At 34.7% G+C, this 20,812-nt stretch overlaps 3 protein-coding genes and 1 pseudogene across 17 annotated transcripts in view; 3 read left to right on the top strand and 1 right to left on the bottom strand.

Annotated features, from left to right (window-relative positions):
• Nucleotides 1-502: 502 nt before the first annotated feature.
• LOC105782537 (GDSL esterase/lipase At5g03980) lies at nt 503-8,526 on the top strand. 2 transcript variants are annotated; one of them, XM_052626539.1, is made up of 5 exons: nt 503-868; nt 1,087-1,299; nt 1,678-1,826; nt 1,907-2,180; nt 8,096-8,526. In XM_052626539.1, exons 1-5 carry the CDS (start codon nt 601-603, stop codon nt 8,335-8,337), a joined length of 1,146 nt encoding a protein of 381 aa, XP_052482499.1. In that variant the 5' UTR covers nt 503-600; the 3' UTR covers nt 8,338-8,526. The 2 variants fall into 2 exon arrangements, with proteins under 2 accessions (XP_052482499.1, XP_012462785.1); XM_012607331.2 differs by lacking the exon at nt 8,096-8,526 and adding an exon at nt 2,271-2,654 and having other exon boundaries at nt 509-868.
• On the top strand, nt 7,875-18,976 carry LOC128036028 (dynamin-related protein 4C-like). Of its 2 annotated transcripts, none has more exons than XM_052626537.1 (2): nt 7,875-8,005; nt 16,113-18,976. In XM_052626537.1, the coding sequence occupies exon 2, from the start codon at nt 16,721-16,723 to the stop codon at nt 18,782-18,784; it is 2,064 nt and encodes a 687-aa protein (XP_052482497.1). In that variant the 5' UTR covers nt 7,875-8,005; nt 16,113-16,720; the 3' UTR covers nt 18,785-18,976. The 2 variants fall into 2 exon arrangements, with proteins under 2 accessions (XP_052482497.1, XP_052482496.1); XM_052626536.1 differs by lacking the exon at nt 7,875-8,005 and adding an exon at nt 15,837-15,995.
• LOC128036029 (dynamin-related protein 4C-like) lies at nt 8,736-11,022 on the top strand (annotated as a pseudogene).
• LOC105784451 (high mobility group B protein 7) overlaps nt 12,386-20,812 on the bottom strand; it is a 29,420-nt gene continuing 20,993 nt past the window's right edge. The window contains exons 5-7 of one of the 13 annotated variants that reach the window (XM_052626548.1): nt 13,224-13,268; nt 12,855-12,946; nt 12,386-12,759 (exon numbers count right to left, since the gene is read on the bottom strand). In XM_052626548.1, the coding sequence (XP_052482508.1) occupies nt 12,729-12,759; nt 12,855-12,946; nt 13,224-13,268 (168 nt within the window). In that variant the 3' untranslated portion in view covers nt 12,386-12,728. The other 12 variants (XM_052626557.1, XM_052626546.1, XM_052626556.1 and 9 more) reach the window with 12 other exon arrangements.

Here is a 20,812-nt window from a genome sequence, read left to right as displayed (position 1 = left end):
ATAAATGATCAAAGAAACTATTACCTCTATCAGTTTGTAAAATTGTTAAAAGTTACATAGGAGCTTCAACAAACACTCGTACATCGACCTCTCTGGTAGATATCATCTTAACTATCTAGTCTACGGCAAGATTTCTCTTCCAAATATTTTTAATTGTATTTAATGAATCACATTGAGAAAAAAAAACTCATTATTAATAAACAAAAGATTAAATAAAATGATTTTTTTTTGTCTAAGAGTAGGTATACGAAAGGGACGAAGTCAAGACTTTATTTTTGAGGCTAAAATTAAATTATATAATTTTAAAAAGGTTAAAATATAATTTTATCTTTCTATATGTTTGTTATTTGTAATCTTAAAAGAATTAAATTAAAAAAAAAATCATCTTGTGGGGTCAAAATGTATTTTTACCTAACTTATAATTTAAAAAATTTCAAGGGACTAAAATAATAATTTGCCGTTTGGGGGGTGCTAAGGCCATTGACTGACCCTCTGGTGCCGTCGCTGATTCAAAGCTACCTGTAGGAGCACAACTATATACCTTTTTACGGGGAGCTAAGATTTAGATGCTAAATACCCAGTAATACCATTTCTGCATATATGGCTTCTAGTAAATCTTCACCACCAGGTTTTGTGTTCTCTATACTAATTATCATCTCTTTCTTCAACTTCATTACATGCAACAATCAACATATCCTTAGCAGCTGCAATTTCGATGCCATATATCAGCTCGGGGATTCCATAGCAGATACGGGTAACGATGTGCAAGATAACCCTTCGTCAAAATTTGCAAGGTTACCATATGGAGAAACCTTCAAGAAAGCAACTGGGAGATGCTCCGATGGTTTGTTGATGATTGATTATATAGGTAAAATACTAAATTCTAATCAAAAGCTTCACCGAGACCATACACGTTGGGGGCATTGCTTGGAGAAGAATCAATCGCTTTTTTTCTATAAAAAAGTGTCAACCCCATACTAGAAAGGTTTAGGAAGATGATTAATGATTATATTTGTATTGATTTTTGTTGGTTTAATTAAGTTTAACCAGTGTGTTTACTGTTTCGTGTTTTGAACATTTGAACAGCACTATCTGCTGGAATTCCTTTTCTTGATCCTTACTTAAACAAAGATGGATTATTTGATTATGGGCTTAATTTCGCCTTTGCCGGAGCTACTGCCATGTCTGCAGAAGATTTAGCCAAGTGGAATGTTTCCTTTGTGCCTACCAGCATATCTTTAAGTAGACAACTTGACTGGATGTTTAGCAATTTCAATACAACTTGTCATGGTAACAAAGGTTAGCATCTTTCCTATATATATATATATGTTTGTTGATATAGGATGTGGTGGAAGAGGTTGAAGGTGGCTCACACGTGAGTGTCAAGAGCTGCTAGTAGAGGTTGAAGATAGATTATTCTTGTAGACTTAATGGTCGAGTGATGGAGCCTTTACTAGATGTGATAGGAGCAGGTCCTGAGTGGATCTTGATATGACCTTGTGGTGGCTCGTGTGACAAGGCACATGAGTGTCTTTAGTTGGTTGAGCTATCATGCAGGTGAGACCTCCATGATCGAGCGGTTGGTCTAATGAGGCCTCCTGGTGAGGTAATCAGGTATAATAACAATGTTCAGAATGGATTAACACAAATAACCACTTGAGGTGTTATATTTGGTAGATTGCTTCAAGAAAAATGGAAAAGCTCTTTTCATGGTTGGGGAGATAGGAGGAAATGACTATAACTATGCCTTTTGGCAAGGAAAAACCATAGAAGAGGTTAAGACCATGGTGCCCGAGGTAGTTGAAACCATTAAACAAGCTACCAAAGTAAGTTTCCTTTCAAGAAACATCTGATTATATCACTTCTAATCATTGAAACCCTGTTTCTCATAAGTTCCACTGTGTAGAGAGTTATCGGATATGGTGCTACTCGGTTAGTTGTTCCTGGAAACTTCCCCATAGGCTGCTTTCCTGTATATCTCACCAAATACCAAACAAATGATGCTACTGCTTATGATGAACTTCATTGTTTAAAGGAGTTGAATAATTTTTCAATCTATCATAATGATCTTCTTCAACAAGCTATTGCTGAGCTAAAAGAAGAACATCCAGATGAAACCGTTGTCTACGGCGACTACTACAATGCATTCCTGTGGCTTTTGAGCAAAGCTGATCTGCTTGGTAAGTCTGATTTATTTGCATCCATAAGTTTATGAGATCGTACTGTGAATGGTTCTAGTCATGTTCTGAGTTTTCGAAAAATCTCATCAGGTTTTGATCCAACATCATTGCAAAAAGCTTGCTGCGGAATTGGGGGAGACTACAATTATGGCTTATCAAGTTGGTGCGGAGATCCAAAAGTACCGGTATGCGAAAACCCAAATGAACGGCTTAGTTGGGATGGAGTTCATTTGACACAAAGAGCATATGAGTTAATGGCAACATGGCTTGTACGTGACATCTATCCGAAACTTCAATGTGAATACATTGTTTCATATAGTTCTGCTGTCTAGTTCCTGTAGGAACTAGTGGGGTGTCATCGACACACACATCTTTTGGTTGGCCACGATTTGATTTTGTTCTGTTTCCTCTCTTCTGTTCTTGTATCATTATTTTCTACAATCCAATACGGAATATAATATTTATTTTCTACAATTCAAAGTATAACCTAAAGTTTTCCATTGCCATTGTAGCTTCCTTTGATTGTTTCTTGGGGTTTGGTATAGGATGCTATCGCTTTATTGTTCCTATTTTTGGTGTTTTACCCTATTTTAATTTTCATTATAAAGCCAAACATGCTTCATTGAATTTGTCTTCACTTCACTTTAGTTTAAGTTTATTGCTTTCCAACTTCCAACAAAAAAACCATCAAAAACATCAAGTTTGGCCAATTCCAATCCTGTCTCGACTTCTAAAAAATGGGTAGCTATGATGAAGCGGATTCAGGAAGCATTGGTGTCATCAATGATTATGAAGATTCTCAACCAGCAACACCTCCTATGAAACAACCTAAGGTGGTGGGAGCAGCAGCAGCTCAAGCCCCAATTATTTCATCATTCAATGACAAAATCCGACCTTTGCTTGATGTCATCGACAGGCTCAAGCTGCTCATGGTGATGAAAGAAGGCATACAGCTCCCCGCAATTGTTGTGGTTGGAGACCAGTCATCTGGCAAGTCTAGTGTTCTTGAATCCTTGGCTGGTGTTAACCTTCCTCGTAGCCAGGGAATTTGCACCAGGGTACCTCTCATAATCAGGTCGCAGAACCATGCAAGGCCAAGGCCAGAGCTCTACTTGGAGTACAATGGCAAAATGGTCCCAGTGGAGGAACCCCAGATTGCAACAGCCATAAACATTGCAACTGATGAGGTTGCAGGCCCGGGTAAGAGCATATCTGACATCCCTTTGACTTTGGTGGTGAGGAAAGATGGGGTTCCTGATCTTACCGTGGTTGATCTTCCTGGAATTATCAGAGTTCCTGTCCATGGTCAGCCTGACAACATATATAAGCAGATCCGGGTCATCATCATGCAGTACATAACACCAAAGGAAAGCATTATCCTTAATGTTCTGTCGGCTACGGTTGATTTTTCAACTTGTGAATCCATTAGGATGTCGCAACAAGTGGACAAGAATGGTGAGAGAACTTTTGCTGTGGTTACTAAAGTAGATAGGGCCCCCGAAGGGCTTGTTGACAAGGTTACTGCAGATGATGTGAATATAGGACTTGGTTATGTTTGTGTTCGGAATCGGATTGGTGATGAATACTATGAAGAAGCAAGGAAGGAAGAGGCTAGATTTTTCGAAACTAATGCTCATTTGTCATGTATTGATAAATCAATTGTGGGTGTTCATGTTTTGGCTCAAAAGCTTGTTCAAATTCAAGCTAATGCAATTGCAAAGTGCTTGCCAGAGATTGTTAAAAACATTAGTGCAAAGCTGGATGCAAATGTTTCAGAGCTAGAGAAAATGCAAAAGGCCTTAACTTCTATTGCTGATGCCACTCAAGCTATGATGAGAATCATTCAAGCAGCTAAAGAATCCCTCAAGAAACTTCTTTGGGGGGGGGGGGGAATTTGATGAATACCCCGAGGGCAACATGAAGCACGGGTCTGCTCGGTTTGTCGAAATGCTGAACCGGTTGTCCGATGAGCTTCACAACTGCGAGGAAAGTAATCTATCAAAAGACTTTTTGACAGAAGAGATCAAGGGTTTGGAAGATGCTAAGGGGATCGAACTACGGAACTTCCATCCCTGTGAAGCATTTCTTGGTATCTTACGGAGAAAAGTCGAGAGGATATCGTATCTCCCTATCAAATTCAGCGAAAAGTATTGGGATTACATAGACGATGTGGTGATGTCTGTTTTGACGCGCCAGTGGGAAATGTATTATCACCTCAAGGTATTCGCTAAAGGAGCTGCTCACAACCTTGTTCAAAAGCTGAGGGAGGAATCAATCAATAGGGTGAAAGAGATTGTAGAAATTGAGAAGCTAACAGGCTATACATGTAACCCTGATTACATGATGGAGTGGAATAAGTTCATGAACCAGCAAGATCATTTCATAAACCAAATATCTGGAACAAACATGTGGCCGCTGCCTTGCAGTGTGAATCTCCAAGGTTTCGGGGAAATCCAAATCGAACATCTCAGACAACACTGGAATGTTTCTATCCTGCAACAAGCTTTCGACCTGAAGATGAGAATGGTTGCTTATTGGTGTTGAACATTTTCAAATATTTATAGTATTCCAATAACTATAAATGAATGGGTGTAATTAATCAAAAGATAAATCTTTTGGTCATTGGTCAAAAGTTATATCATTTGATTTTTTTTAAAAAAAGAATTATAATTATTCAAAAATATTATTTGAATAGTTATAAAATTAAATGAATAATTATTATTTATTTATTCATAAAGACACCTATTGAAAGATGTCTCTATGAAGAGACAAGAAAATTCCTATAAATAGGAATGAGTTTTCATTTGGAAAGATCAACAAATTCTAATATTATTTTTTCTATTCCTTCATTTTCTAATATTATTAGATTATTCTATAAAGTATTACTGCAGAAATCCTTTGTAGAAATTGAGTTTTTGTTATAGATTACTCAGTGCATAGTGGACTATTCTCGTCAGTGCAAAACGCAAATAGTCATTGGCTTCATTGAATCCTCGAGGTTAATTTGCTTGGAACTCATTTGCACACTGAAGATAAGTGGGGGCGAATATAACCTTAAAGATAGTGCCTTGATACACGCCTTGGAGCCTTGTCCTATTTCTTCTTTTCTTTTCGAGTTCTGATCGTGTGTTCGAGATTTTTCCTTACCGGAGTTTTGTACTAACAATTGGAAGATATTTAAGGTGAGATTGGTCGATTCCATGGCATTGCATTTACGATACCATGTTCATAATCTTGTACACAATGACATTGATGAGATTGTGAAGAAGCTGATGGGACCGGATGGACATGGGATAAAGATGATGCTGGTGGAATCTCCTGCCATTGTTGCAAAGCGTGAGAAGCTTAAAAACATCATCAAGGTGTTAAAGGAGTCCAAAGATAGTGTGGCCATGATCATGGATAGGATTGTTGCTTATGATGCTTACTTGGTTTAATATTTTCACATAAAATTTGGGTCATCATCATGGTTTGCTTTATTACATGCTGCACGTGTCTGTATTCTACATATATAGTATAGATTATAAAGAATTGAAGATTATATAATAATGTCGGAACTACTGTGGACGGTAAATTGGGGGATTAGTTTTTATTTATTTTGTTTTCTTTAAAATTTTACCGATGGAGTCTTAACTCAATTGCCAATGCAGGAAGACGTAAGTTTTTGTGTGCTGAAGCATATTATCCTTCTACTTATGGCTTAAGAGGGGCTACAGGTACCTCTATAAATTGTATAAAAAAAACAGATATTATCAAACATAATCGGACACCAAGATTCATTACCTAGTCCACAAATTAATCAAGATAGAAAGAGAAAAAAAGAGAGTAAATATATATTATTTTAATTTTAACTAATATTATAAAATTTGATAATTTACTTAAAATATTTCAAACTCAATGCATCCCATTCATAGCTATCATAAATTAACAACAATAATTATGTATCAAACTACATACTTTAACAATTGAATTACAAAAAATTACACAAAAATCAATATTTACACTAAAAATTAAAAAATAAAAATAGAAATAATTTGAAATCAATTTTTTATTAGTTCAAATTTTTTATATAAAATAAAAGAACTTCATGCAATTTTTTTTCGAAGCCTCTTTGCACGGCCCCTTCGAGAGCTCTTGAGTATAATGGATTTCACATACTCCTTTCAAAACGAATCCGACAGTGTAGGGATTTCGAGGTCTAAATTGGTGAAGTATCTTTGAAGGTAAGCTAAGGGGATCGAACTACCGAACTTCCTGCAACAACTTTTCGATAATTCAAAGTGTTTAACTTATAATCTCCAATCTTTTTATAATATTACTTTCTAGTTCTTATACAGCTACAAGGTCAATATTCCATCATCTTTCTTTCGAAACTTTGTTCATAAACGATCCGAAGTTTGAATACTTAAAATATTAACATTCAGTCTCATGGTATCAAGCGAAGTCATGAATTATGTGATGAAGAGCCAAGAAAAAATTAAAAAAATAGGGGACAAAGCTAAAATATTTTACATTAAAATAACTCAAATTAAATTTAAATATTTAAAAAGGGTCTAAATTACAATTGTTCCATTTAAATAAAAGCTAGAAAGAAACTAAATTGAACAATTGACATTTAAGAGGCACTATAATCATAATGATACCATTTAACTAAAAGAGGTCTAAAGCTCTTATCTACCCCTTTAGCTATGCGTTGCATGACATGTTCATCGAGGTTCGCCTCAAACACGTTAACATTCACTTAATTTTGTACTAAATTATGAAGAGTTACAAAATGATCATTAAATTATTCAGTTTTGTCTTTTTTTGGTCACTGATCATCGGTGACAACTTTTAAAATTAGCATAATATCAACTTTAACACTCAATATTTATAAATTATGGCAATTTAATATTGATTCCGAAATAATTAACAACCAATATTTATACATTGGATAGTTTGATCTTTTTTTTTGGTACAACTTTGTTTTTCTTTACCCTTTCACTTAAAAAGTTAAAAATAAATTTACGTGTTTAATTTGATTAAAATATATAAAAATAGGAGCACCCGAAATCCAAGATAATTTTTTTATATTCTTTTAAAATTAACCCTTAATGTCACAAAGAAAAGCAAAACTACAAAAGAGATACCAAATTATACAATGTGTAAATGTTGAGAGTTAATTTTTTTAGAATCAAGACTAAATTGATACAATATATAAGTGTTGAGGTTAAATTATATTATTCTAATTTTAAAATTGCCACTGATTAGCGGGTGATCTAAAAAAACAAGATTGAATAGTTAGGTGACCATTTTATAACTTTTTTATAGTTCGATGACCCTTTATATAGTTTACCCATAAATTAAATAATTAGGTTTCTTCACTCTATTAAAATAACTGATCAAATAAACTATTACCTCTATCAATTTGTAAAATTATTAAAAGTTATGTAGGAACTTCAACGAACACTCAAACATCGACCTCTCTGTTAGATATTATCTTAACTATCTAGTCTACGACTAGATTTCTCTTCCAGAAATTTTTAATTGTATTTAATGAATCAGATTGAAAAAAAATTATTAATAAATAAAAAGCTTAAATAAAATGAATTTTTTTTTTTTGTCTTAGAGTAGGTACACGAAAGGGACGAAGTCAAGAGTTTTTTTTTTTAGGCTAAAATTAAATTATATAATTTTGAAGGAGTTGAATAATTGTTCAATCTATCATAAGCATCTTCTTCAACAAGCTATTGCTGAGCTAAACGAAAAACATCCAGATGGAATCGTTGTCTACGGTGACTACTACAATGCATTCCTGTGGCTTTTGAGCAAAGCTGATCTGCTTGGTAAGTCTGATTTATTTGCATCCATAAGTTTATGAGATCGTACTGTGAATGGTTCTAGTCCTGTTCTGAGTTTTCGAAAAATCTCATCAGGTTTTGATCCAACATCATTGCAAAAAGCTTGCTGCGGAATTGGGGGAGACTATAATTCTGGCTTATCAAGTTGGTGCGGAGGTCCAAAAGTACCGGTATGCGAAAACCCTAATGAACGGCTTAGTTGGGATGGAGCTCATTTGACACAAAGAGCATATGAGTTAATGGCAACATGGCTTGTACGTGGCATCTATCCGAAACTTCAATGTGAATACATTGTTTCATGTAGTTCTGCTGGCTAGTTCCTGTAAGAACTAGTGGGACTGTTTATGTTTCGAACTTTCTGTCATCGACACACTCATCTTTTGGTCGGTCACGATTTGATTTTGTTCTGTTTCCTCTCTTCTGTCCTTGTATCATTATTTTCTACAATCCAATACGGAATATAAGATGTATTTTCAACAATTCAAAGTATAACCTAAAGTTTTCCATTCCCATTGTAGCTTTCTTTGCTTGTTTCTTGGGGTTTGGTATAGGATGCTATCGCTTTATTCTTCCTATTTTTGGGGCTTTACCCTACTTTAACTTTCATTATAAAGCCAAACGTGCTTCATTGAATTTGTCTTCACTTTAGTTTAAGTTTATTGCTTTCCAACTTCCAACAAAAAAACCATCAAAAACATCAAGTTTGGCCAATTCCAATCCTGTCTCGACTTCTAAAAAATGGGTAGCTATGATGAAGCGGATTCAGGAAGCATTGGTGTCATCAATGATTATGAAGATTCTCAACCAGCAACACCTCCTATGGAAGAACCTAAGGTGGTGGGAGCAGCAGCAGCTCAAGCCCCAATTATTTCATCATACAATGCCAAAATCCGACCTTTGCTTGATGTCATCGACAGGCTCAGGCTGCTCATGGTGATGAAAGAAGGCATACAGCTCCCCACAATTGTTGTGGTCGGAGACCAGTCATCAGGCAAGTCTAGTGTTCTTGAATCCTTGGCTGGTGTTAACCTTCCTCGTAGCCAGGGCATTTGCACCAGGGTACCTCTCATAATCAGGTTGCAGAACCATGCAAGTCCAAGGCCAGAGCTCTACTTGGAGTACAATGGCAAAACGGTCCCAGTGGAGGAACCCCAGATCGCAACAGCCATAAACATTGCAACTGATGAGGTTGCAGGCCCGGGTAAGAGCATATCTGACATCCCTTTGACTTTGGTGGTGAGAAAAGATGGGGTTCCTGATCTTACCATGGTTGATCTTCCTGGAATTACCAGAGTTCCTGTCCATGGTCAGCCTGACAACATATATGAGCAGATCCGGGACATCATCATGCAGTACATAACACCAAAGGAAAGCATTATCCTTAATGTTCTGTCGGCTACGGTTGATTTTTCAACTTGTGAATCCATTAGGATGTCGCAACAAGTGGACAAGAATGGTGAGAGAACTCTTGCTGTGGTTACTAAAGTAGATAGGGCCCCCGAAGGGCTTGTTGACAAGGTTACTGCAGATGATGTGAATATAGGACTTGGTTATGTTTGTGTTCGGAATCGGATTGGTGATGAATCCTATGAAGAAGCAAGGAAGGAAGAGGCTAGATTGTTCGAAACTAATGCACATTTGTCATGTATTGATAAATCAATTGTGGGTGTTCATGTTTTGGCTCAAAAGCTTGTCCGAATTCAAGCTAATGCAATTGAAAAGTGCTTGCCAGAGATTGTTAAAAACATTAGTGCAAAGCTGGATGCAAATGTTTCAGAGCTAGAGAAAATGCCAAAGGCCTTAACTTCTATTGCTGATGCCACTCAAGCTATGATGAGGATCATCCAAGCAGCTAAAGAATCCCTGAAGAAACTTCTTTGGAGGGGGGAATTTGATGAATACCCCGAGGACAACACGAAGCACGGGACTGCTCGGTTTGTCGAAATGCTGAACCGGTTCTCCGATGAGCTTCACAACTGCGAGGAAAGTAATCTATCAAAAGAGTTTTTAACAGAAGAGATCAAGGGTTTGGAAGATGCTAGGGGGATCGAACTACCGAACTTCCTTCCCTGTGAAGCATTCCTTAGCATCTTGCGGAGAAAAGTCGAGAGGATATCGTGTCTCCCTATCAAATTCAGCGAAAAGTATTGGGATTACATAGACGATGTGGTGATGTCTGTTTTGACGCGCCACTCGGAGATGTATTATCACCTCAAGGTATCCGCTAAAGGAGCTGCTCACAACCTTGTTCAAAAGCTGAGGAGCAATCAATCAATAGGGTGAAAGAGATTGTAGAAATGGAGAAGCTAACAGGCTATACATGTAACCCTGAGTACATGATGGAGTGGAATAAGCTCATGAAGCAACAAGACCATTTCATAAACCAAATATCTGGAACAAACATGTGGCCGCCGCCTTGCAGTGTGAATCTCCAAGATTTCGGGGAAATCCAAATCGAACATCTCAGACAACACTCGAATATTTCGATCCTGCAACAAGCTTTCGACCTGAAGATGAGAATGGTTGCTTATTGGAAGATATTTAAGGTGAGATTGGTTGATTCCATGGCATTGCATTTACAATACCATGTTCATAATCTTGTACACAATGACATTGATGAGATTGTGAAGGAGCTGATGAGACCAGATGGACATGGGATAAAGATGATGCTGGTGGAATCTCCTGCCAGTGTTGCAAAGCGTGAGAAGCTTAAAAACAGCATCAAGGTGTTAAAGGAGTCCAAAGATAATGTGGCCAAGATCATGGATAGGATTGTTGCTTATGATGCTTGCTTGGTTTAATATTTTCACATAAAATTTGGGTGGTTTGCTTATTGCATGTTTTAAGTGTGTGTATTCTATATAATAAGGTCACAACTACTGTGGACGCAAACCGGGGTGGGGGGTGTTAGTTTTCTACTTTGTTTTGTTTTGTTTTTTTTTTTGTGTTAATTTACTGTTGTAAACATTTTATATCTCTATGAAATCTTATTGCTTTTTTTTTTTTTTTGCTTTTTTGAGTACTAAGATTCCAATGTTCCTTGGTATGCAATCATCTTTTGGATTTTTTTTAAATACAGATGTTCTCATCTATTAATATGGTATTTATATGAGTTTTTTACATAAGATTTGCTTATCACGCACATTGTGATCTATGTATCTACACTTCTATATTGTTTTCTAATTATGTGTCTAAGTTATATTATGGACTAACTCGACACTAACTCGATTAGACAAAGTACTAAAAAATAAAAATTTTATCGATTAATAAATATTATGATAAGTTACTTTTGCATTTCATACCTTTATATAAAATTTATTTTAAAAATAAAATAAACTTATGAAAAATATGCAAATGGCAAGTATTCTATGTGTAAATTTATCATTTTAAATATTACAAATTAAATTTATTATTTTAACCAAAACTTCATTGTTATTTTACATGAAATTTTTCATAAATCCAGTCTATCACTCACCCACCGGTGTTTTATCTATCTAAACTTTAATTTAGTGTGATTGAGTTGATGTTAAGAATCAACTCGACACTAATTTAATTAGAGAAAGTGCTAAAACTCAAATTTTAAACAATTAATAAACGTTATCATAGGGTGTTTTGTATTTTCACACATTTTTATAAAAGTTATAAGGAACAACTTAAACTTAAGGAAATAAGCAAATGATGCGATTTAAATCTTTACATAAGACATCAAGCAACTTAAATCTTTAATTTTACAGTTTCAAACAAACCTTTATTGTTATTTTATATTAAAATTTTACATAAAATTGGTCTCATCACTCACGTCATATTCTATGTATTTATATTATTTTTAAGTGTGTGACTGAGTTAGTGTCACGATTTAACTTGACACCAATTGAATTAAAAATATACTAAAAAATCAAAATTTAAATGATTAATAAATATTGTTATTGAGTATTTTTCAGTATTTTCATACATTTATATATATTTAAATGGTGTTATTTTCACAAGGCATCAATCATCTTAAATATTTAACTTTTGTATCTATATAGTTATTTAACCATGTGACTAAATTGGTATCATGAATCAACTCGACACCAATTTATTCGAAGAAGTATTAAGAAACCAAATTTAGAACAAAACATAAATCTTAATGAAATGTATTTACCTATTTAAATTTCGTACATATTGCTTTGTTATTATTATTACTTTCAAATCATATGTTTAATTATTTATTAGATTTTATTTTTAAATGATTTCCATGAGCTTAGCCACAAAGGCATAATTAACTATTATATTAATACAAATTATTTTACTAAATATTTTCTAATATCATTCTTCAATATATTAATAGAATTTTCTAACAGATAAAAACAAACATAACTTCGATAAAATATAGATTATTTTATCCAACCCAACATGTCACCTATTCATTCCATCAACCAAACTCCACAAAACTAAAAAAATATAGACAAAAAGATGCTTCCTCGATAGCCCTTGCCACTCACCTGTGAAACCCCCATTGCCATTGCCATTGCCACTGCCTCTGCCAAGGAACAAATAAATACCAATCTGCTCCGAAGGCTAAAACCCTATAACTACTTTACGATGGCCAAATGACTTGCCTTAACAAATGAATCAAAATGGAAAACTTTTTTTTTCCACCATTGCCAGTTGGATAAGGTCCCATTGACAAGAAACAAAAAAGGGTTCAACAAAAACCAGAACATCTTCAAGTTCCGCCCTCGATAGCAGTTTCCCTGCTTCATGAAAGTCATAACTTATTGGTCTTGTGGACAATATATGATTGCAGTTAAGTTAGGTAATTGAACTGAAAAGTGGGGAAGACTTCGATTACCGTTCAGTTGTGTTTAAGCTCTCGAATCCTCCAGAGTGGTGTGGTTCAACATCATTATCAGATGTTTCATAGTACCCATAATCTTCATAGAACTGTAAATTCAACGAAGAAGAGGTGGCAAAAGAGGGGGGAACTAACATAATCAATCGTTACATTCACTGAAGCTAACTCAACTCTAACTAAGTAAACAAAATAAATCTGGGGGAGAACCAACACATGATTTACATAGTGAAACTCGAACTTCAGTGCCCAAAGGTTTCAGAGCCTCAACTGGCAGGGGAATGACTTAGTTTAAGCACAAGTAGATATACAATACGTAAATTTATCTATATTTGCTATGTTTTTTGTGCTCCAAACATATATACAAACCTGATCAAATTTCCCAACCATTGCTGAATCAGCCTCATCATCCACCTAAAGAAAAGAACTCATTAATAACTTCAAATACGATGCAAAACTTTGTTCCATTTTGATGTTTGAACAATAGATAAGCTAACTTTCAAGTTAAAAACGAGAAGCCAATAAGCACAAGAACAGCAAATTTTTGACAATTGATTAGGGTGAAAGATTTAGAGAAGCTAATTGTCAGATAAATCACAGCTATCATATATCATTCTTACTTTTGTGGACAAAACAAAGAAAAGATACTAATTCTTACTAAAAAAATCATTGAAAAGCAATTGTGATGACAATAATTGACAACGATAGGGGGAAAACCGAGTGGCAACATAGATTACGTAAAGATGAGAGGATCATGAGTTCAAAATCATGCATCTTTAGTATGCCTTAGTATGCCCCTCTTCATAGTTCTGAATTAAGAATCTACGGAACAAGTTCCATGATCAAATATTCAGAATGTATCAGCATTGCTATGAAAGCACAACAAACAATTTCACCAATTACACCAACAACATATTTTGGTCGCTCTAGAAAGTTTAAATTATACGAAATTAGCATTCATAAACTCTGAATCCCAGTTACCTGTATAATATTTTTCTCCGCTTCAGTCATATCCTTCATGTAGGCTGAGTTCAACTTTCCAGCTTGAGTAACATTTTGTTTCCTCTCCCATGAAAGAAAATACTCGGGACGATACTCAATACAAAATTACAACAGAAAACTTCCAATGAAAAGTTACGATAAAGTGGGAGGAGCAAGCGACCGATACCTCCTCGCTCATGTTTTTCCAAGTTTCGAACGCCTTCCGATCAACATCAACCAAATTTCCATTCTTGTTGGCTTCCATAAAGCTTTCCCTAGGAAACACACCAAACAAAAAGCAAAATTCAGTTTACTCTGTACCATTTTCTCACCAACAAACATGAAGGTCAAATACATGTATATACATAAATATAATAAGGGGAGAGAGATTGGTTTTCCTGATTCGAACCTTGAACTTAATGTCAACCAAGAACAAATCAACAAAGGTAATTTTCCATTGAACAAGTGGCATGGTTGACAATATGAAGTTCAAATATGGTTCACAGATCGAATGTAACAAATTATATGGACATACAAATAAACAAAGTTGTGTCTTCTATCAAAAGAATAATAGACAAGCAAACAAGAAGTATTCAAATTTGACAAAATATACATTGTATGCTACAAATACAACTATAAAGCAGATATAAGCAAGTCCAGTATTGTCCCCAGTCGGAGTTTTGTCTCCCGACTTTGTCTAGATCCTTGGTGGGTTTAGAGAGTGAGAACGCCTTGAAGTGCTCAAACAGGTGAAACTAAAGAGTTTGTGCATAGTTTGACTCAATCTTATGACCTATGGCATATATGTCAGTCATGAATTATGTGATGAAGAGCCAAGATAAAATTAAAAAAATAGGGGACAAAGCTAAAATATTTTACATTAAAATAACTCAAATTAAATTTAAACATTTGAAAAGGGTCTAAATTACAATTGTTCCATTTAATTAAAAGCTAGAGAGGAACTAAATTGAACAATTGACATTTAAGAGGCACTATAATCATAATGATACCATTTAACTAAAAGAGGTCTAAAGCTCTTATCTACCGCTTTAGCTATGCGTTGCATGACATGTTCATCGAGATTTGCTTCAAACACGTTAACATTCACTTAATTTTGTACTAAAATTTATGAAGTGTTACAAAATGATCACTAAGTTATTCAGTTTTGTCTTTTTTGGTTACTGATCATCGGTGGCAACTTTTAATATTCGCATAATATCAACTTTAACCCTCAATATTTATAAATTATGTCAATTTAATCTTGATTCCAGAAATAATTAACTATCAACATTTATACATTGGGTAGTTTGATCTTCTTCTTTTTTCTGGTACAACTTTGTTTTTCTTTACCCTTTCACTTAAAAGTTAAAAATAAATTTATCGATTAAATTTGATTAAAATATATAAAAATAGGAGCACCCGTAAATCCAAGATAATAATTTTTTCTTTTCTTATTCTTTTAAAATTAACACTAAATGTCACAAAGAAAAGCAAAATTACAAAAGAGAGACCAAATTATACAATGTGTAAATGTTGAGAGTTAAATTTTTTTAGAATCAAGACTAAATTGATACAATATATAAGTGTTGAGGGTTAAATTTCTATTATTCAAAATTTAAAAGTTGCCACCGTTAGCGGGTGATCTAAAAAACAATATTGAATAGTTAGATGAACATTTTGTAACTTTTTATAGTTGTGTTACCCTTTATGTAGTTTACCCATAAATTAAATAATTGGGTTTCTTCACTCTATTAAAATAAATGTTCGAATAAACTATTATCTCTATCGGTTTGTAAAATTGTTATAAGTTACGTAGGAACTTCAACAAATACTCGAACATCGATCTCTCTCAGATATTATCTTAACTATCTAGTCTACCATTAGATTTTTCTTCCAAATATTTTTAATTATATTTAATGAATTTGAAAAAAAAAACAAATTATTAATAAACAAAAAGCTTAATTAATAAAATGATTTTTTTTTGTCTTAGAGTAGGTATACGAAAGGGACGAAGTCAAGGCTTTTTTTCAATCTATCATAATCATCTTCTTCAACAAGCTATTGCTGATCAGCTAAAAGAAAAACATCCAGATGTAATCGTTGTCTACGGTGACTACTACAATGCATTCCTGTGGCTTTTGAGCAAAGCTGATCTGCTTGGTAAGTCTGATTTATTTGCATCCATAAGTTTATGTGATCGTACTGTGAATGGTTCTAGTCATGTTCTGAGTTTTCGAAAAATCTCAACTGGTTTTGATCCAACATCATTGCAAAAAGCTTGCTGCGGAATTGGGGGAGACTACAATTCTGGCTTATCAAGTTGGTGCGGAGATCCAAAAGTACCGGTATGCGAAAACCCTAATGAACAGCTTAGTTGGGATGGAACTCATTTGACACAAAGAGCATATGAGGTAATGGCAACATGGCTTGTACGTGGCATCTATCCGAAACTTCAATGTGAATACATTGTTTCATATAGTTCTGCTGTCTAGTTCCTGTAGGAACTTGTGGGGCTGTTTATGTTTCGAACTTTCTGTCATCGACACACTCAACTTTCGGTCGGTCACGATTTGATTTTGTTCTGTTTCCTCTCTTCTGTCCTTGTATCATTATTTTCTACAATTCAAAGTATAACCTAAAATTTTCCATTCCCATTGTAGCTTCGTTTGCTTGTTTCTTGGGGTTTGGTATAGGATGCTATCGCTTTATTGTTCCTATTTTTGGTGCTTTACCCTATTTTAATTTTCATTATAAAGCCAAACATGCTTCATTGAATTTGTCTTCACTTTAGTTCAAGTTTATTGCTTTCCAAATTCCAACAAAAAAAAAAAACCGTCTAAAACATCAAGTTTGGCCAATTCCCATCCTGTCTCGACTTCTAAAAAATGGGTAGCTATGATGAAGCTGATTCGGGGAGCATTGGTGTCATCAATGATTATGAAGATTCTAAACCAGCAACTCCTCCTATGGAAGAACCTAAGGTGGTGGGAGCAGCAGCAGCTCAAGCCCCAATTATTTCATCATACAATGACAAAATCCGACCTTTGCTTGATGTCATCGACAGGCTCAGGCTGCTCATGGTGATGAAAGAAGGCATACAGCTCCCCACAATTGTTGTGGTTGGAGACCAGTCATCAGGCAAGTCTAGTGTTCTTGAATCCTTGGCTGGTGTTAACCTTCCTCGTAGCCAGGGCATTTGCACCAGGGTACCTCTCATAATCAGGTTGCAGAACCATGCAAGTCCAAGGCCAGAGCTCTACTTGGAGTACAATGGCAAAATGGTCCCAGTGGAGGAACCCCAGATTGCAACAGCCATAAACATTGCAACGGATGAGGTTGCAGGCCCGGGTAAGAGCATATCTGACATCCCTTTGACTTTGGTGGTGAGAAAAGATGGGGTTCCTGATCTTACCATGGTTGATCTTCCTGGAATTACCAGAGTTCCTGTCCATGGTCAGCCTGACAACATATATGAGCAGATCCGGGACATCATCATGCAGTACATAACACCAAAGGAAAGCATTATCCTTAATGTTCTGTCGGCTACGGTTGATTTTTCAACTTGTGAATCCATTAGGATGTCGCAACAAGTGGACAAGAATGGTGAGAGAACTCTTGCTGTGGTTACTAAAGTAGATAGGGCCCCCGAAGGGCTTGTTGACAAGGTTACTGCAGATGATGTGAATATAGGACTTGGTTATGTTTGTGTTCGGAATCGGATTGGTGATGAATCCTATGAAGAAGCAAGGAAGGAAGAGGCTAGATTGTTCGAAACTAATGCACATTTGTCATGTATTGATAAATCAATTGTGGGTGTTCATGTTTTGGCTCAAAAGCTTGTCCGAATTCAAGCTAATGCAATTGCAAAGTGCTTGCCAGAGATTGTTAAAAACATTAGTGCAAAGCTGGATGCAAATGTTTCAGAGCTAGAGAAAATGCCAAAGGCCTTAACTTCTATTGCTGATGCCACTCAAGCTATGATGAGGATCATTCAAGCAGCTAAAGAATCCCTGAAGAAACTTCTTTGGAGGGGGGAATTTGATGAATACCCCGAGGACAACACGAAGCACGGGACTGCTCGGTTTGTTGAAATGCTGAACCGGTTCTCCGATGAGCTTCACAACTGCGAGGAAAGTAATCTATCAAAAGACTTTTTAACAGAAGAGATCAAGGGTTTGGAAGATGCTAGGGGGATCGAACTACCGAACTTCCTTCCCTGTGAAGCATTCCTTCGTATCTTAAGGAGAAAAGTCGAGAGGATATCGTATCTCCCTATCAAACTCAGCGAAAAGTATTGGGATTACATAGACGATGTGGTGATGTCTGTTTTGACGCGCCACTCGGAAATGTATTATCACCTCAAGGTATCCGCGAAAGGAGCTGCTCACAACCTTGTTCAAAAGCTGAGGGAGCAATCAATCAATAGGGTGAAAGAGATTGTAGAAATGGAGAAGCTAACAGGCTATACATGTAACCCTGATTACATGATGGAGTGGAATAAGCTCATGAAGCAACAAGACCATTTCATAAACCAAATATCTGGAACAAACATGCGGCCGCTGCCTTGCAGTGTGGATCTCCAAGGTTTAGGGGAAATCCAAATCGAACATCTTAGAAAACACTCGGATGTTTCGATCCTGCAACAAGCTTTCGACCTGAAGATGAGAATGGTTGCTTATTGGAAGATATTTAAGGTGAGATTGGTTGATTCCATGGCATTGCATTTACGATACCATGTTCATAATCTTGTACACCATGACATTGATGAGATTGTGAAGGAGCTGATGGGACCAGATGGACATGGGATAAAGATGATGCTGGTGGAATCTCCTGCCATTGTTGCAAAGCGTGAGAAGCTTAAAAACAGCATCAAGGTGTTAAAGGAGTCCAAAGATAGTGTGGCCAAGATCATGGATAGGATTGTTGCTTATGATGCTTGCTTGGTTTAATATTTTCACATAAAATTTGGGTCATCATCATGGTTTGCTTATTGCATGTTTTAAGTGTCTGTGTTCTATATATATAGTATAGATTATTAAGAATTGAAGATTATATAACAAGGTCACAACTACTGTGGACGGCAAATTGGGGGGCTGGGGGTTAGTTTTCTACTTTGTTTTTTTTTTTTTTTTTGTGTGTTAGTAAACATTTTATATCTCTATGAAATCTTATTGCTTAATTTTTTTTTTCTTTTTTGAGTACTAATTAAGATTGCAATCATCTTTCTCGATTTTTTTTAAATACAGATGTTCTCATCTATTAATATAATATTTATATGAGTTTTTTACATACAATTTACTTATCACGCTTATTGTGATCTATGTATCTACACTTTTACATTGTTGTCTAATTATGTGTCTAAGTTATATCATGGACTAACTCGACACCAACTCGATTAGGCAAAGTACTTAAAAATCAAAATTTTAACGATTAATAAATGTTATTAGAAGGTGCTTTTGCATTTCATACCTTTATATAAAATTTATTTTAAAAATAAAATAAACTTATGAAAAATATGCAAATGGCAAGTATTCTATGTGTAAAATTATCATTTTAAATATTACAAATTAAATTTATTATTTTAACCAAAACTTCATTGTTATTTTACATGAAATTTTTTCATAAATCACGTCTATCACTCTCACTCACCTGGTGTTCCATGCATCTAAACTTCAATTTAAGTGTGATTGAGTTGATGTTACGAATCAACTCGACACTAATTTAATTAGAGAAAGTACTAAAAACTCAAATTTTAAACAATTAATAAACATTATCATAGGGTGTTTTGTATTTTCACACATTTTATAAAAGTTATAAGGAACAACTTAAACTTAGGGAAATAAGCAAATGATGCGATTTAAACCTTTGCATAAGACATCAAGCAACTTAAATATTTAATTTTACCGTTTCAATCAAACCTTTATTGTTATTTTATATTAAAATTTTACATAAAATTGGTCTATCACTCACGTCATATTCTATGTATTTATATTATTTTTAAGTGTGTGATCGATCGAGTTAGTGTCACGATTTAACTTGACACCAATTGAATAAAAGAAAACTAAAAAAATCAAAATTTAAATTATTAATAAATATTGTTATTGAGTATTTTTGTAATTTTCATGCATTTATATAAATTTAAATGGTGTTATTTTCACAAGGCATCGATCATCTTAAATATTTAGCTTTTTACCTATATAGTTATTTAACCATGACTAAATTGGTATCATGAATCAACTCAATACCAACTTATTCGAAGAAGTATTAAGAAACCAAATTTAGAACAAAACATAAATCTTAATCAAATGTATTTAGCTATTTAAATTTCATACATATTACTTTGTTATTATTATTAATTTTAAATCAAATGTTTAATTATTTATTAGATTTTATTTTTAAATGATTTCCATGAGCTTAGCCACAAAGGCAGAATTAACTATTATTAATACAAATTATTTTACTAAATATTCTGTAATATCATTCTTCAATATATTAATAGAATTTTCTAACAGATAAAAACAAACATTGTCGAAACCATTTTTTTGAAAATATGGTCGACTTAAATTGTGAAAACGACAATGGAGTCGCCACCGGTCCTTTTTGTTTAGGTGTGATCGGACCACCTCGTAATGGTTGTTTTAACAAAAAAATTCGATTTTATCAAAACAATGATTTTGGTTTACGATATTTTAAGAAATCGGGTCCAGGAGTCGATTACGCAGGAGGAAGGGGTAGCACCCTCAATGCGCCCAAAAATTGGTACCTAATCAATTAATAGATGTCTAAATGTCAAAGATTGAAAACTTTGAGGAGTTTTTTTTTTAAATACGATCCAAAAAAAAAACTCGAATAACAAGGGTTGAAATTTAGAATTCTCTTGTTTTGAAGGAATATTACATCCAACACGTTAGGATACAATATTTTAACCCTCGAAACCAAGATTACCTTATAGTTCCCAAAACCTGTACTTTGAAAAT

This window comes from Gossypium raimondii, chromosome 13, assembly GCF_025698545.1.
Source record: "Gossypium raimondii isolate GPD5lz chromosome 13, ASM2569854v1, whole genome shotgun sequence".
In the NCBI taxonomy this organism is placed as follows: domain Eukaryota; kingdom Viridiplantae; phylum Streptophyta; class Magnoliopsida; order Malvales; family Malvaceae; genus Gossypium; species Gossypium raimondii.
This window is presented reverse-complemented; position numbering and strand designations above follow the sequence as displayed.

Coding starts and splice junctions, on each gene's coding strand:
- LOC105782537 (XM_052626539.1), top strand. CDS start 601: ATGGCTTCTAGTAAATCTTCACCACCAGGTTTTGTGTTCTCTATACTA. Junction 1,827..1,906: donor CCATTAAACAAGCTACCAAA/GTAAGTTTCCTT, acceptor TCCACTGTGTAG/AGAGTTATCGGATATGGTGC. Junction 2,181..8,095: donor GAGCAAAGCTGATCTGCTTG/GTAAGTCTGATT, acceptor AAATCTCATCAG/GTTTTGATCCAACATCATTG.
- LOC128036028 (XM_052626537.1), top strand. CDS start 16,721: ATGGGTAGCTATGATGAAGCTGATTCGGGGAGCATTGGTGTCATCAAT.